Source organism: Arachis ipaensis, chromosome B10, assembly GCF_000816755.2.
Source record: "Arachis ipaensis cultivar K30076 chromosome B10, Araip1.1, whole genome shotgun sequence".
NCBI lineage: Eukaryota > Viridiplantae > Streptophyta > Magnoliopsida > Fabales > Fabaceae > Arachis > Arachis ipaensis.
Window position 1 is genome coordinate 102,184,702 of NC_029794.2, and position 17,183 is coordinate 102,201,884.

A 17,183-nucleotide genomic window follows, 5' to 3' on the forward strand; every position below is an offset into this window, starting at 1 on the left:
ACAGAAAGAAAGAAGAAAAGAAAAGAAGAAAGGGGAGACGGAAGCAGGGAGGAGGAGAGAAGAGAGGGGGATCCGAGAAGAGGGAGGGAGCCGGTGGAGAGAGTCGCACCACCCCAGCCGCGTCCAGCTCGCACCACCATTGCGCCACGCTCAGCTTCCGCCGTCCCCACGCCGTCATGTCACCACCAGGAGGGAAGAGAGAGAAAAAGCCGAGGAAGGAGAGGAGAAGAAGTCGCCAATGGCGCGCGTCCGTCATCGTCTTCGCGACATCCTTGGCGTTGCCGCCGTCCTTGCCGTGGAACCTGTTCCGTCGTTGCCACCCAACACCGACGAGAGAGGGAGATCGGGCAGAGAGAGAGAGAGAGAGAACTCGTGAGGGAGCCACCGCGGGAAGGAGGTCGTCGCCGCGTCCCGCTGCTCGCACCGCCGCCATCCACCATCCCTGCTGTCAGTCACCGTTCGCGAAGAAGAGAGGGAGCTCGCCTTGCCTTCAGGTCCGCCATCAGATCCGCCGTTGGAGTCATAAACAGAGGACGCAAGAGGGAGAACCGCCGCAGAGCTACTGGCCTTGCCGTCGTCATGCTCGCGCTACTGCTGCGTCACCGGAGCTCCATGCCGCCATTGCTGCCGCCGGGAACGCCACTATCGTTGTTGTTGTTGGAATCCAGTAGCTGCTACTGCTTGAGGTGGCTGCTGGGGCTGCCGCCAAGCCGGTTCGGAGACCGCCGCTGTTTCGGTTCAGCCGTTCCTTCTTCGTTCGGTAAGCGTCTCGATCTGAAAGCCCTCTAATTACTGCTCCATTATACGTTGAGGTGTTGTAGCATTCGTTGTTATGAGAGTTAATCTCGGCTATTATATGTGGCGATTAGAGTGGTTGTGGTCGCTGAGAAAGCGGGTTGGAGCTGAGGTTTTGACTGCAGTCGATTCGGGTCAATACGAAAGGAGTCAGTTAGCGAGTTTGGGTTGTGATTTCAACGTATCGAGGTAGGGGCTTTTTATACAAACTGATTCATTTTAAAGTGGAAGTTGTTATAAATAGATATGCTGTAGAAAATGTATTTCTGGTGGTTATGTGAGTCTTATGAATTGTCTGGTTTTATCTTGAATGAATATGGGTGCTTGTTTGATTGTAATAATGTCTGATTTTGATAAATTGGAGATTTCTGGATTGGTTGATTTGAATGATTTTTGATAATTTGAAAGTTGAGTTTTGTTTTATTGGAAACTGATTTAGTCTTGAACCTGTCAGAAAGGATTGATGATTGGTTTTGCTGGGACCCGAAAAGGGTGGCAAAGTCCAAGTTTTAGGGGAGATGCTGCCGAAATTTCTAGAAAACCTGAGATTTTGATTGGAATTGTTATTTTGAAAAAGAATGAATTATACTTTGACTTAAATATTTGAGAAGTAAATTATGTTTGAATTTTCCTTAGTAGGAAAATCTCTATATCTTGGATGTAATTATTAAGAAAGGAATTATGCCTTAAAAATCAATTTAAATATGAAATTTTTATGTTTTGGAAATTGATTTACGTAAACAGATTTTGGAGGGGGTTTTAATGGGTTTAAAATAAACGTGGTTTTCAATTAATCTATTTCACTTTACGACATTTAGGAAGAGCTTGAAGTATTTTCTGGAACCTTGATTTATTAAAATTGAAATACTTCCCGAGCCCTTGGAAACAGATTTAAGAATGAAACTGAAATTGGTTTTCGGTTTAAAAATGATTTGGTTTTGGCTTAAGTTTGGTTGGTTTTGAAATTGGTGTGGAATAATTGGAAACACGATTTGGTTTTGGGTTTAAACCCTATTCTATTTATTCAACTCAAGAAGTTAAAGTTTCAGAGGTTTTCAAGGAATTTAAGAAATGAGTTAGGTTATTCTCCCCTGAAGTCTTGAGACTCCGCTGAGGAATCTTACGACCAAATCTTGATTTAGAAAAGAATGATTTTGAGTCTTTCAAAGAGATTTAGAACTTGGCATGGTTTTGAGATCTTTGGAAGTATTGGAAAGATGTGGAAAGTGGTTCCATTTTGAAAAGTGATTCTTGGCTAGCTGTGAATTGACTACGTTTGTTACTTAAAAGTAAATGGGCCAAGAATGATTTTGAATTAAGATTTTGAGCCTGATTGATTGTAGATATCATCAAGATTGATGAGTTATTGTTTGGTAGGCGTAAGGGCCGGGTTCGTCCCGCTTATGCTGAGAGATTTGATAATTGACGAGATTGTTGATAAGTCGTTTGCGCCTGGCAAGGACGGTGGTTAATCCCGCTTGTCGAGGTTGTGGCGCCCGCGTAAGGACGGTGGTTAATCCTGCTTACGTGTAGATGTGAGGTCGGAGGCAAAGTATCCCGCTCACATCCTTTCGGATCACAGGAGTGTGCAGGCACCGACATTCTAGACCGTGTGGCGGGCACGTTATCCCAAAGGGTTCCCATTTATACGTGATCGAAAGGCAACATTCCCATGGGAATGTGTCGGGTTGGCAATTGAACCGACAATGTGATATCACAGCCAGTAGGACAGGCATTCATCATTTATATATATATATATATATATATATATATATATATCTTAAGGTTATATCTGAATTGTATGTGCATGTATGTTTAGGTTTTCACGAAAAAGAGTTATCGAAGTGTTATGCGGTTTTAAGTTTTAAACAGGCTCATATTTTAGTCTTAAATATTATAAAAGTCGTGGTAATACTCGAGCTATCAGAGTGGCGCAGCTGGAAGCGTGATATTTTGATAGTTAGGGTGTTACACAGGACTTTTCTGGCCATCCATAAAAGAAGATACCAAAAATAAAGTCAAGACATGCAATAACTGCCAAAAGCATGCACCACTGATACACATCCCGGCAGAGCAGTTACATCACTCGGACATCAGTTGGCCCTTCAACCACTGGGGCCTCGACATTCTCGGACCCTTCCCAACAGCACCAGGCCAGGTAAAATTCCTTGTCGTTGCAATCGACTATTTCTCAAAGTGGGTGGAAGCCTAACCTTTAGCTAAGATTACTTCACAACAAATGACATCTTTTATTTGGAAGAACATTATTTGTCATTTTGCTCTTCCTAGACATATCATTACTGACAATGGTCGCCAGTTTGTCGATCAGAAATTCACATCTTTTTTGCAGAACCTTAAAATAAATTATCACTTCTCATCTGTTGAACATCCACAAACTAACGGACTTGCAGAAGCAGCAAATAGGGTGATATTACATGCTCTAAAGAAGAAGTTAGATGACGCCAAAGGCCTTTGGGCCGAGCTCATACCAGAAGTCCTCTGAGGGTATAACACGACACCTCAATCATCCACAAAGGAAACCCCATTCAGACTCGTTTATGGATCTGAAGCAATGATCCCTTTAGAAATTTCACAAGGATCAATCCGAACACAAATTCCAGACCATGAAGAAGCTCGGCGATCCGAATTAGATATCATCGAAGATGTCAAAGACATGACAAATATCCGACTCCGTGCGGCACAGCAAGCGATAGCTCGGCGACATAATAAGCTCGTCAGAAGTAGATCATTTGAACAAGGAGATTTAGTTTTTCGAAATACAGAAACTGCTGGGAAGCCACCAAACCACGGGAAGCTCGCTGCAAATTGGGACGGGCCCTACCAAATTGCCAAAGTCCTCGGCAAAGGAGCTTATAAACTAGAATCTATAGATGGTGCTAGTTTACCTAATACCTGTAACATTTCTTCTCTAAAGAAATTCTATAGTTAAAAGTCAGGGCCAGGCTAGTACTCTTTTTTCTACTACCAAGATTTTTTCCAAACAAAAGATTTTGCTTGGAGAGGTTTTAATGAGGCTAGCCTACCTGCGCTTTTGTAAATGAAGGTTCATCAATCAAACAAATATTTCACAGATGTTTATTCCATAATTATCTATCCATCATGAATCCTTCAACAAACGAATCCAATATCTCATTTTGTTTCTTCTGTTCTATGTCCTTCAACTGAGCAGTAACTTCAATTACTCGACTTTCAGCACTCGCCAAATCAGCTTCCTTCTTCTTTAAGTCCTCCACATCCTTAGCATAGCTATCTTTTGTTTCTTTCAGTCGTTTCTCTACCTCACTCAATTTAGTTTACAATTCAGCAAATGTACCTTTACTTTGAACTAATTGCTCCTTCAAAGACTCAACCTCTTCCCTCTGACTCGCCAACCTTTTATATTTCACTTCTTGACTACGACCTAAGCTTGCCATTCGAAATCCAACTACCTATAAGATCAACAAAACCCAATTCAAAACAAAGGTCGCATACAATTCTAAGCTAAATATACAAAACACTTACCTGCATATACTGCCCGACGGCTATTTTCCCAACCTCATTTGCCAGTGAAACATCGGCCGACGATTGACAAACATCATCAGCCACAGCCATGTATGGAAAGTCACCACCCCAAACCGATAACCCATCACTATGCTCAGAAACTTCATGAAGTTTCTTCTGGTTAAGCAGAAATGCACGAATTTCCTCCAACGAAACGTCGTCCCCCTTTTGACTAGATTCCTCGGAAAAATCAACAAAATCACCCTTTCTCTTCCTCACAAGGACTTTCCTCCGACCAGATATAGGCTTACTGACCTCAGCAGCAACAGTAACCTTCTCCTTATTGGACGAGGATACTTCTTTTTCCAGGTTCTTATTTTTGAATTTGGACCTTAATGAAGCAGCCAAAACACTCGGATACTTACCCCCTGAAAATTCAAAACAAAACAAAATCAGCTGCATTTCAAGCAAGAATAAAATAAACAACACAATAAAACTCACCCAAATACTCTATAACAGAATCTCTATTTTCCTCCCACTTTAAAATTTCAAACATAGATATCAAATTTTTCCGATTAATCTGCTCCACGAGGAAATCAATAATACATAAATTTCTCGGAGTTATCACCTCGGGTCCGAGAATATTTTGAAGTTCTGAGCACCACCACAACGGAAACCTCTCAGCTAGAAACTCATCCACATAAAAAAGAAATTATTTCTCCACACTTCTCACTTTCTGATACATCTCTTTGAATTCTTTAAAGGAAAATTTATACAACTTGAATATACCAAACCTAGGCGTACTATTCAGATTAACCCACCCCCCTTCCAAACCCCTTTAGCTTGAAACAAGGAAAAGAATAAATCTACAGAAGGCTTCTCCTCAAGAATTTCCATTAAGATGCAGCTGAGAAGCAGCACAATACAGTTGCCTCAGAATTTGGCACTCAAAAATAGTAAAAAGTAATCTAACCCTTAGTTCCTCTAAAACGCAGCTATACATGTAGAAATATTCAAACCCCTGACCCCTGTGATAAACCCTATCCTCCACACTACACGGCAACAACTCCACCTGCACCCCAGACCTAACCCTTACAACCTTACTAGCATCAATCTCTTTCACAGCCGCTTCATCACAAAACAAAGATGCACAAGACTTAACATCTTCACTAACCCAATCATAGGACCAATCAATCTCTTTCTTTTTATCCTTCTCAAAACCCATAGAAAAACCCAGAAAATGAAAACCAAAGAGATGAAGAAACAAATGACAAATCAGTAAGGAAAAAGAACATGCATACCTCTTTTATTCATACTGTTTCCAAAGAAGCAAGACCAAGGGTCAGGGTTACACAAAATGAAACTCAACCCTCCAGACTCAATCAAATCAAACGGTGCAATTTGCTTTGGAAACGTAAAAAGCATTTACTAAACACAACATCCTTCTCTCTCCTCACTAATACACTGACACGACTTTCCACTTTCCCCACTAAACCTCTTTTTAATGAAGAACGTTGAATTGGAGGCTCCAACTCCATAACTAATCAATCTATCCGAGTTATAACTAAAAAAGCTCAACCTGCTTCATTAAAAAGTTTTTATCAGGCTAAGCTTGGGGGCTGTGATATGGCCGTTACACATATATAACTCGGCATCACACGACAATAACTCGGCAATTTGCGTTACAAACATGGCCTTTATGAATTATAACTCGGCAAACTGACGTTATGGATCAAAACCGCTGATTAATACGGCATTATAACAATATACGTTTCCAATCCTCTCCAAAACCGACGTTGAAGGAAAATCGTAACCGATAAAAGCACCGACCATATAAAAGCAAGGTAAGAGTATCTTTTCAGACATATCCGAATTACACATTGTACTGACTTAAGCATTGGAGTGCCTTTGCAGGTACACTCCCCCCTCTCTTTTTCTCACCGTCCACGTATTCACAAGTCCAAAGGAAAAGCTCGGAGTCAGCGAGTAAATAGCTCGGCCTCTTAAGGAGATAGCTCGGCAGATATCCATCACAAGGAGCCGATCTATTCTACAGGCAAGAACAATAACAATAATATTTTACTATTATTTAGTCAATATTATTATAATATACTAATAATATTTTATTTAATCATACCTGGGTCTAAAATTCTACAGGTAAGAATTATTACTGGTATTTTCTTATTAGTGTAAACGTACTAAATACTCTAAAGATATTTTAGAGCAAGAGATAATTAAAATATTATAATACTAGTGTCATTTATACTAATAAATAAATTATTTGATCTGATAAAGTAAAAATATATTATCAGATAAATACTATATTTAGTAATTATTTTCAAATTTTATTTTTGACCAAGTCTAACATTATTTATCCATCATAAATTCGTATATCTCTCTTTCATGCCTCTTCATTTCTTCTCAAAATTTCAAAAGATTCAAGAGATAAAAAAGAGAAAAACCTCCATAAAAGAAAAGCTTCAAGATCGACTACTCATGGAAGCTCCAAGACTCAACTCAAAATTCTAAACCAATTAAAGACTTTCTCTCATTCTCCTCTTCATCCTCATATAAATTTCTTCAAACTTTGTCAATAAAATCTCCTCCTTTTCTCTTCTTTAAGGTTCGGCCATGGTGCACTCATGGAAGATGTTTCATTTTCTCGATTCTCTTGTATAAAATATCATGTTTTAGGTGTCTCAAGGAGTTTATAGCTATAGGTTTTAAATTTTAAGGGTGAGAAAACCTCTCCTTTTTTCTTAATCGATTCGTCCATAATAGCTTTCAAGCTCTAAAAATTGTTCTTGACTGAAATATAGAAAAGAATCGGTGTTAGAGAACTCTTAATATATGTTTAAAAGGCTTGGAATTAAGATAAAGATTATGTTAGTTTAAAGTGGCCTCATAAATGCCTAAAAGTCTAAATGATGCATATGAATGAATCTTGATAAATTTGAATTTTGAATGTATACTTAATGATGTTTGAATGCTTAAAGTGAATGTGCATGCTTAAACAGTAAATAGCTGAATGTATATGTTTATGAGGCATTATGTTTATACTTATGTTAATGAGAATTATTTAACCTTAAATATGGAAAGAGAGAATGTAAGAAAGATTAATCTTAAAAGTTACAAGAGAAATTCTTAAGAATATATTAATAAAGTAAAAATTAAAGAAAAGAATAAAACACATCAAAAGAAAAGGTCTAAAAGTTTTAAGAATGCTAACGAAGGAAAAAAATATAATTTTATAAAAGATCCGGCCAAAAGTATAATTAGAATAACGTACGGGGATAAAATAGTTATTTTGTAAAAAATTGAGAATAAAATAATAATTTGGAGTTATAAAGGACAAAATGATTATTTAATAAAATATTAGGAGTAAAATGGTAATTTGGGATTATTAGGGACATAATAATAATTTTATAAAAGTTAAAGGACAAAATGATTATTTGAAAAAAATTTAGGGATAAAATGATAATTTTATAAAAGTTTAGGGACAAATTAAAATAGTAATTTTATAAAGTTCATGGATAAAATGATAATTTGGACAATAAAAGGTAAAATAATTATTTAACAAAAAAATCTAAGGATAAAACGGTAAATTTAATACCATAAAAGTAAAATGTCATTATAGAAAAAGATGAGGGTGAAATGATAACTTTAGACTCATGCAGAATTAAATGTCATTTTAAAAAAAACAGATGAAGATAATGTGGTAATTAAAAATTTTAAGGGCATAAAGGTTATTTTTTTATAAAAATAAGAGAGAATAAAAGTGTAATTTTACAAAAATGATTAAAGTTAGAATAGTAATTAAGAGATTAAAAGAAATAGATGTTGTTTTGATAAAAGATTGAGGGGAGAATCATAATTTTTAACTAAGGGATATGAAAGTCATTCACCGAAAGGTTGGAAACGGAATAGTAATGTAAGAAAGAGGAGGACGTAAAGAAAAATACCCTAAAAAAATAAGTGACAAGGAAGTTTTTAAACAAAAGAAATAAAATAAGACAGACTAAAATAAAATAAAATAGACTGAAACAGCACAAGATAGAATAGAACATGTTGAATGAGACAGATTGGGACAGACTAAGAATAGATAAAGATAGACTAAAAATATAATGAGAAAGACTGAGAATAAATGAGACAGAATGTGACGGACTGAAAAATAGAAATACTTACTAATGAATGTTCTTAAAAGTTTTATAGCAAAAAGATAAATAAATGTCTCAATTCTAATGAATGATTAAAGGTTCGCCTAGCAAGGTCGAAGGTTTCGTCCTGCATGCTCAGTGCACAGGCTGTTTGAATGTGGAAATTTGTAGTTTTATCCCACCCACAAAATGTTTGTTTGTTTGTTTGAATGTGGGGATGCCCGTGGACTACTAAATAAACACTATTTTTCATTGTGCGTATATTTTAGTGTCAAGTTTTGCGACGATTATTGCTGGTAGTCATGGACTAGTGATATTCTTAACCACTTGACACATATACACGGACTGACAATGAGAAGTTATAACTGGGACTTGCTCTCAAATAGTATCAGATTGTAGGTAGTAAACTGACATGTGAGCTTATGGCCTGTGTATAATAGACATGCATCATGATTGTTTGTAGCATATTATGTGTGATTCTATGTTGCGCTTGATTATCTGTTATTGTGCATTGTGACTTATCTGTGATTGTCTACTATTACTGACTAACTATTATGAGAATAACCATAGAGCTAAACTTAAATAAAGACTGTAAAAAATCGCAAGAAAAAGTAATAAATGTTATAAAAGGGGGCTAAGATGGTAAAGAATGAAAGAAGGGTAAATCTATAAAGCCTAAGGTCAAAATGATTGTGCGTACGACTGTCCCAACACTAGAAACTTTCCCTAAGACTAATATACGAGTTGTTTTCCTTCGTTAGTACCTTGTTCGAAACCATAGATTCTCTCCCCTTTTCCTTCATTGCTCCTACAGACGAAGCTGATGGTGCTGCTTGTTGAAGAGATGGTGCTTCCCTTTTCGCTACAAAACCCAGACCTGAAGTACGCTTTATGTTTTGAAGACACTCAATGATATATGGAGTTACGGAGTTTAGAGTGTTTTTTCTCTCTCTGTTAATTTTTTTTCAGGAAAAAGACTTTACTAACCTAGGTTCTAGACTAGAAACTTTTTGAATAGGTAAAAATTTAGGGTGTCATATGTCTATAAAAGTATGTACTACATACATGTAATGTAATATATTAAAGGAGTCTAAACTTGGATTAATACGTCTTATGTTTATATGACTGGAGTTACTTTTACTCTCTTGATGTATATATGAAGTCCTAGCGACACTATGTGAGATATATTTGCTTTTACCCTCTTATTTACTGCTATTAAATGATTAACTACTATTTTTATTTCGTTTGATGTACATTATGAACTTAAACAAAAAAAACACATTGGATAGCGTTCACATTTATAATCGTGCAACAAGTTCATATTCATATTCGTATATAATAAATAAAGAGTCTAGAATTTGTAAGTTGACAAATTAGTAACACTCAACGATTGACATTGGTCATAACATGCTAAAAATTGCATTGTTATAGTTTTGTTTTAAATTTTATTTTTAGCTTTTTATTTTATTTTATTTTATTTTATTTTGGTTGGATCATATACTAAAAAAATTAGGTAGATCGAAAATTTGAAAAAAAATCTCTTTAAAAACTATTATAATTTGCAAAATGAGTTTATTATAATTTAGTAATTTGGTCTAATTAGTTAAATTTAAAAAGATAATTAATATTAATTAGGATGATATAAATAAATTTTTTTCAAAAACAATTGACTATATCATATAGAAAGTACCTACCTCTTTAATTTTTGAAAAGTTGACTAGATATCACGTTAAAATTAAAATTGACAGCACTTTTATAATTTGAAAAATAAAATTCTGATGAAATTAATAGTGTCATTCACCTAATTATTAAAAGAAATATAAACTCGACTTTATAAGCAAACGTTAGCGAACTTTAAAATTTAAAATAAATAAAATAATTAAAAAATTAATTACTGTTAGCTGAGAAAAATAATTCCCAAATATTACTCTAGTTAAAATTTACAAGATTATTATATATACATCTCAATATAAAATATAACTCTAAGATGTTTTTTTCTCTCTTTTGTTTTGTTTGTTTTCTTTTTATGGTGTGGCTAGGAATGTCAACGGGTAGGACGAAAGTGGGAGATGCCTTCTTACTCTCCATCTCCGTCCCTAAATTTGCTCTCTATCTCTATTTTCATTCTTTGTCATGGGAATTATTACTCCCCATCCTCATTTTTCTGTAGGGTTCCATTTCTGCGGGAACTCTCTTCTCCATCTCTCTGATAATTCTGACTAATTATTAATTTTTATAGGAATCGAGTTGAAAGTATCCATCCTATAAATCCCGCAAAATTAGCAAATAATTAACAGAAAAATTAAATTTTAATAAGAAAAATTAAAAATGAAAATCTAATATTAAAATATGATAGAACTCTTCAAAACGAGAATTTTGACACTAATTTCAAAGAATTTAGCCCAAGATTGGACTAGACGGGCTGAACCGGTCGAACCGGGTCCAAACATGGGCCCAAGCCCAACCCACACTTCACTAACACCATGAGCTCAGCTCATTCCTTCCCAATTGCATGAGAAACACGCTGCTGAGGAAAGAACAAAGGAAGAGAGCTCAAACCCTTGCTCCAAATTTCAATTCACCACAACTTTTGATCCGGAGCTCCGATCGCCGCATCGTTTGCAGCCACGCGTCCGCAGGAACGAGCTCTACAAAGTCCGGTACCTTTCAAGGTGAGAAAATCATAATCTCAGATTCTATTCTCTCTTCTTCAATTCTGAAATGTTAAGATTTTGGTGTGTTAAGATTTTAGTTAAATTGATGTTATAGGATCAAATTGACTTGAGAAATTAGTGGGTTTGGTTTGATTGAGGCACATACAAGGTTAGGTTCATCAACCCTAGCCAATTTTGGTTCTAGTATGTTAAATGTGAATTTTGAGTATGTATGGTTATATATGTGAAATTAGGTGTATAAGTGTATATGTTGGAGCTTGAATTATGAGCATTGGAACTTTATGGAGGTTGGGTACTTGAGCTTTGATGATTTTGGGGGCTTGAGGGGCTGTGTTGGTTGGTGTTTCGCCTTGGACAATACGCGGAAATCGGTCAAGGTATGGTTTAGGTTTCGCGTATTTAATATGTAATGCCCTGTGAAAACTTAGGCTAGAGAACTATAGGATAAGTTGAAATGTGCATGTATGTTGATGTTTAGCAACCTTGATGGATTTATTAAATGATATTGAGAATGTGTGGTGATTGATGGTTATATTGCAAGTGTGGTGTTGGTAGTGATGATGAATTTAATTGAGTTTGATGGAGATTGTCTTAGCATATTTGATATTAATTAGCAAATTCTTGATGTAAGAGTTGAGCCATTCATGAGAGTGGTGTGAAGCACTTATTGTGGGTAATTATTGGATAAAAGGGTTAAATGTACATGTTGATATGTGTGACAAGGGAGCTATATGTAAACATGAGTATAGTTGTTATTGTGTTGAATTTGGAATTGTGAATATGTAAGGAGTTATTGAATGATTGAGAAGGTTAGGTGTGGTGTGTTGTAAAATGTATGGAAGGTGTAGGGTTGAGTATTGGTATGCCTTGGTTGTGAAATGTTTGGTTGAAAATGAGATTTTGGTAAAAATGGAGGTTTGGCATATTTTGGTAAGAATTGATTTTTGATGAACTTTGGTAGTCCATAACTTGCTCCTCAAATTTTGGATGAAAATGAGATTTATTTCAAATTAAAGAAGGTTTTATAAGATTGAGAATGATATAAGGTTTGCGGAAAACCGAATTCTGTAGAGAAAGTTATGGACGCCGGAAATCTAGTGCTAAAAACTGAAATTTTTAAAGATGCAGTAGAATCAGGATTTCTGGTGTGTGCCCACGCATACTGCTATGCGCACTCACCCAGCAGTAGCAGAAACTCGTACGCACGCCTTTATGCGCACGCACACCTGATGTTTTTCAGAAAGTGTGCGTACGCACGCCCTTGTGCGCACGCACGCACCAGGATATGCTTTCTGCTGGTGGCGCTCGCATAGGTGAGGCGCATGCACACCAAGTAATTCCTGGTTGGTTTGCGCACGCACGCACTCGCACTACAAGAAAAAAGGTCTATTGGCATACTTATTTCTTGCCACACTTTTTAAGCGTGCCCAAAAGTGGTCTATGGCCACACTTTTGCGAGGGTGGCCACTGATTTGTGATTTAGCCACGCTTTTTTTTGCCACGCTTAAGAAAATCGGCACGCTTTTACGAGGGTGGCCACTGATTAAAAGTTTGGCCACCCTTTTTTTGTCACGCTTAACAAGCGTGGCCATAGAGGAAAACCGGCACACTTAAAAAGCGTGGCTAATTTGTGTTTCAATGGTCACTTTTTTAAAGCGTGCCCATATTCTGTTTATTTTGGCACCCTACAAAAAAACGTACCGATAGAATTTTTTCCCCCAAAATTTAGTTTTCCACCGAATTTTTTTCCACACTTAGCTTTTTTTTCGTTAGTTTACCCTCAAACAACATCACATTAGTTTACCCTCAAACAACATCACATTAGTTTACCCTCAATCAAAAGTGACCCAGTCACAAAAAAAAAAACCTAAAAGCTAAGTTACCCGCGCCGTCATCATCCTCAAACAACATCTCCATGACCGTTCATCGTTCATCGCCTTCATCTTCATCGCACCCATGACTGTTCATCACCTTCATCCTCATCTGTCTAAGCCAATGACTGTCGCACCCATGCCATTCGTCTAACCCTCGCACCTGACCGTCGAACCCTATTGCTGTTTCTCAACCCTCGCCCATCAACGCAACCCTTGTTGACCTTCTGTCTGTCGCACCATCAACGCAACCCTCGTTGGCCCTCTTACTCCCTCAGTGCAGCGGTCTATCTCTCTCGCAAACCCTCATAAACACTGGTAAGTCTTTCTTCCCTCTGATTCTCTGTTTCTCTGTTCCTCTATTTTGGACCGCTGAGAATTTCAGGTTTATTACCTTCTTCACCATCAAAACTGTAGTAGCTGAATTTGATAATCTTTATATGTGACATCTTTCTTCATCAGATAGATCTTGTTAGCCTCTTTTAAATGCCTATTAAGAATAGGTTTAGTAGCGGAAAAACGAAGTGGCAAGGGATGGGACAGGCAACTCGGATGTAAAAGATCTTCATTTTGTTTGTCTCAGAAATAGTGTTCCGAATATGACTTATGCATAACATTGATAATGTCCCAAATTCTTGATTTTTATTATATGGGTCTTTACTTTGTAAATGCTATCCAAATTCTTGATTTTCATTATTTAAGCATGTCCACGCAATATCTTTTCTGCTGAAAGTATATTACCAGAATATCATATGATATAATCTACTCTCATTTCTCATTTTGGTAAAGCTGATTATTCTGTTATGTTTTACTGTAGGAATGGGGTGACCCTAGGAAGGAAGAATTTTACTTCTACATGAAGTCATATTCCCCCGTTGATGATGTAAGAATCTTATGACTGTGTTAGACTCAGATGGACAGTAGCCTTCATTAGCTATCAATATTTTATTTTTGTATCCTACATGAAGAGACTTCTAGAAATTATTTATAATTCTTTGCTCATGATTTTCATCCTACCCATTTTACGCAGGTGAAGGCACAGAATTATCCACATATTCTTGTCACTGCTGGATTAAATGGTAAGCATATCCAATTCTTGAACGGGATCTGTTCATGTTCTTATAAGTAAAGCTAAATAATTCTTGTGAGTTTGCTATTGCTTATGATTTGGCTGGAAAACTATACTCTGTTGTTCCATATGACTTTATTTTGTGCTTGTACATGTTGTAGACCCATGGGTTATGTATTCTGAACCTTCGAAGTTCGTGGCAAAGATGAGGGATATGAAGACTGATGATAACATATTGCTTTTTAAATGCGAACTTGGTGTTGGCCATTTTTCAAAGTCGGGGAGGTAAGCTCTAACCTTACTGCTATTTCTTAGTTTTTTTATTTATTTGTTCCACTTATTTTGTTTTACATTTATTTATTCTTTATGGTTTGGGATTTTATTTGATTTAGCTTCAATGCCCGCATTGTTCTGGTTGTAGTTTCGGAAGCTGGGATTTATTCCCCTCACCAAATTCTTGTCTAGGAGTGTAAATATATAAAGATTCTATTTTGATTTATGCTTTTCATGTGTGTGTGATGTAGATTTGAGAAGCTCCAAGAAGATACCTTCACTTATATCTTCATCCTAAAGGCTCTAAATATGACGAACGAGCTCAAGTTTTGAATTCCATGAGGCATGGATGCGGTTAAAGAGAAGGAGCAAAATACTTCCTTCCTAGGCTTCATAAATAACATGTCAGACATTTGGGTCGCGTTAGGCATTTGCATTGCCCACAACTATTGGATTTTCATTGATAAATGATAAAATCCCAAATAATATTATTTTTCTAGGGTTCAAAACCCTATTATATCTGGTTAGTGGTTACTGCGTTGTTGTCATGCATGGTTCCGATCCAGAGAAAAGAGAAAAAATTTTTATTATCCCCGATCCACGTATATAAAGTTTTTGTTATTTTTGGAAATTTTAATTAACTGATTTGATTTGATTTTCTGCTGTTATGTGAAATATTGTTGTAGTTTATGAAATGTATACATTTGACTGAGGTGTATCATTTCCATGATATGATTGACATGTTTGTTGGGTGTGGCTACAAGAAAGGAACCACATTGCTTGGTTATGGTTATGACTTCAAGCAAAGCAATAGGTAAATTGCTCGGCCCCTTCAGCATAATATCAAGTTTAATCAGTGATTTATTTATTTGTTTAGTGGTTTCCTAAGGGTATTCCACCTTTCAACTATCAAGGAAGGAAACTAATCCCCTTCAACATAACTATGTGCCTTATTTTGTTGTTGGCAGAATTGACAAGCTGATGGATGGCCTTAAAGTTAAGTTGAAAACTGCTTACAAAGCCTCTGGTGGAAGGAAAGTTAACTTGATTTCCCATTCTATGGGAGGAATCATGATCCTGTGTTTCTTGTCTCTTCACCGCGATATGCGCTTACAAAACTCATGCTATTTCTATGATATATTGCATAGAGTTAGAGAAGAAAGTTATCCCATGTAGTTTGAAAATACTTACCAGTGAGTTTGGACATTGTTTTGGCAAGATTTTGTCAAATATGTGAATAAGTGGATTTGCTTGGCGTGTCCTTTTCAACGTAATTCCTATGGCTTTTTTTATGCTCTTCTTATCCTGCAAGTAGGTCGTACTTTTTACTTAATACTACACAAGTAGGTGTGTGTTTAGATTACAGTTGACAAACGCGAGTTTGCATAAAATTGATTTTGCAAACTTGATTTTGATGAAAAATAAGTTTGTGTTAAAGTGATTTATGTTTGGCAATCTTTATATCAAAATGAATTATAGTAAAATAAATGTTGTTTGGATTACACTACTCAAAATTACTTTTAGATAAAAAATTACTAAAATAGACATCAACTTAAATAATTTTTATATATTATCTTATCATTTTAATTTACGATTATTTTTTTTGTTTAATTTACTTTACCTAATAGGATCAATAAATTATATTATAAAAAGATAATAAAAAAATAATACAAAAAAATCACAATTATAAAAATATATAATGTCAAACAAATAATTAACAGAAAATAAAAATAATAAATAATAGAAAAAGAGAGTTCATATAAACAGAAATAATAAGAATTTCATAAATAATACAATAACATGCATCAAGGATAAAGTTGGTAAAATGTAAATAAAGATTGAATGTTGATAGCTAAAAGTCCATTGGTGAAACGCAGAAGCTCAAAATTGTTGCTTCTTGTAAACGTGATTTTGAATGCAAAATCACTTCTGCGTTTATCAATAAAAAATTTGTCAAACAAAAAATTGAAGCTTTTAAGAAATCTAAACTTCTTCTCTTCCAATGTGTTCTCCAAACACACCATAGGTCGTACTAAACTATTCCTGGTTTTACCATTCTTGTGACTGTTGCTCTAGAATATTACATTACAATTTGCAATTCAGTGTAGTACCACTAACGTTTAGCTCAAGGAATTGTCTTTTGTAGGTAAAAAAGTTCACAAATGTTCCAGAAACAATTATGTATGATCTAAGGGAAAGAAGTTTAAAAGGGCTAGAGGAAGGAGGAACAGCAACGGAAATAGAATTTAAGTTGTATTGTTTCTGTTTTTTTTTTTAGTTTTTAGTTTTGGAATTAGAACTCGAGATTTATTTTGTATTTAAGTATTTGTTTTTTAATGTATAAAACAATTATTGCAAAAATTATGTCACTAATTATTGTTTGATTTATCTTGTACTAAAAATTGCATACTATATTTGTAGGTTTGGTAATAAAAAAGGATTGAAAATTTATATTTTGCAGCGGTGAAGGTAAAAATAAGAAAAAGATTTTTTTTTAATTTTATAAGGCTATTGCCATGCTTTTAAAGCGTGGCCGTATCATTGGCTATCGCCACACTTTAAAAAGTGTAGCCATATCTTCTCCTATTGGCACGCTTTTAAAGAGTACCCAAAGCATACGTTCTGGGACGTTTTAAAAGCGTGGCGATATGTGCACTTTTCGCTACGCTTAAAAAGCGTACCTATAGGTTAAGACCTATGGCCACGCTTTTAAGCGTGGCAAGAAATGAAAGCGTGCCAACAAAAAAAGCGTGCCGATAGATCCACAAAAGCGTGGCGATAGAGCAACCGGCACTAGGGATGGCAAAATTCCCCGAGACGCGGGGATCCCTGCGGGGACTGC

The 17,183-nt window shown here is 35.8% G+C and overlaps 1 protein-coding gene across 7 annotated transcripts; it reads left to right on the forward strand.

Moving 5' to 3' along the window:
• Nucleotides 10,981–16,678, forward strand: LOC107623915 (protease 2-like). Of its 7 annotated transcripts, XR_002355331.1 has the most exons (9): nucleotides 10,982–11,125; nucleotides 11,223–11,276; nucleotides 11,362–13,317; nucleotides 13,817–13,882; nucleotides 14,030–14,078; nucleotides 14,230–14,353; nucleotides 14,593–15,155; nucleotides 15,310–15,611; nucleotides 16,488–16,678. XR_002355331.1 is itself a non-coding variant. In XM_016326318.2 (6 exons), exons 2-5 carry the CDS (start codon nucleotides 13,856–13,858, stop codon nucleotides 14,672–14,674), a joined length of 282 nt encoding a protein of 93 aa, XP_016181804.1. In that variant the 5' UTR covers nucleotides 12,923–13,317; nucleotides 13,817–13,855; the 3' UTR covers nucleotides 14,675–15,155; nucleotides 15,310–15,596. The 7 variants fall into 7 exon arrangements, 1 of the variants encoding a protein (XP_016181804.1); XR_002355330.1 differs by having other exon boundaries at nucleotides 10,981–11,125; nucleotides 11,223–13,317; XR_002355333.1 differs by lacking the exons at nucleotides 10,982–11,125; nucleotides 11,223–11,276 and having other exon boundaries at nucleotides 12,909–13,317; nucleotides 14,593–14,864; nucleotides 15,028–15,155; nucleotides 16,488–16,675.

Excerpts from the sequence above, each read along its gene's own strand:
- LOC107623915 (XM_016326318.2), top strand. The coding sequence starts at position 13,856 with ATGAAGTCATATTCCCCCGTTGATGAT. Across the intron at positions 14,079-14,229 it reads TGTCACTGCTGGATTAAATG|ACCCATGGGTTATGTATTCT; the intron begins GTAAGCATATCC and ends TACATGTTGTAG. Across the intron at positions 14,354-14,592 it reads CATTTTTCAAAGTCGGGGAG|ATTTGAGAAGCTCCAAGAAG; the intron begins GTAAGCTCTAAC and ends TGTGTGATGTAG.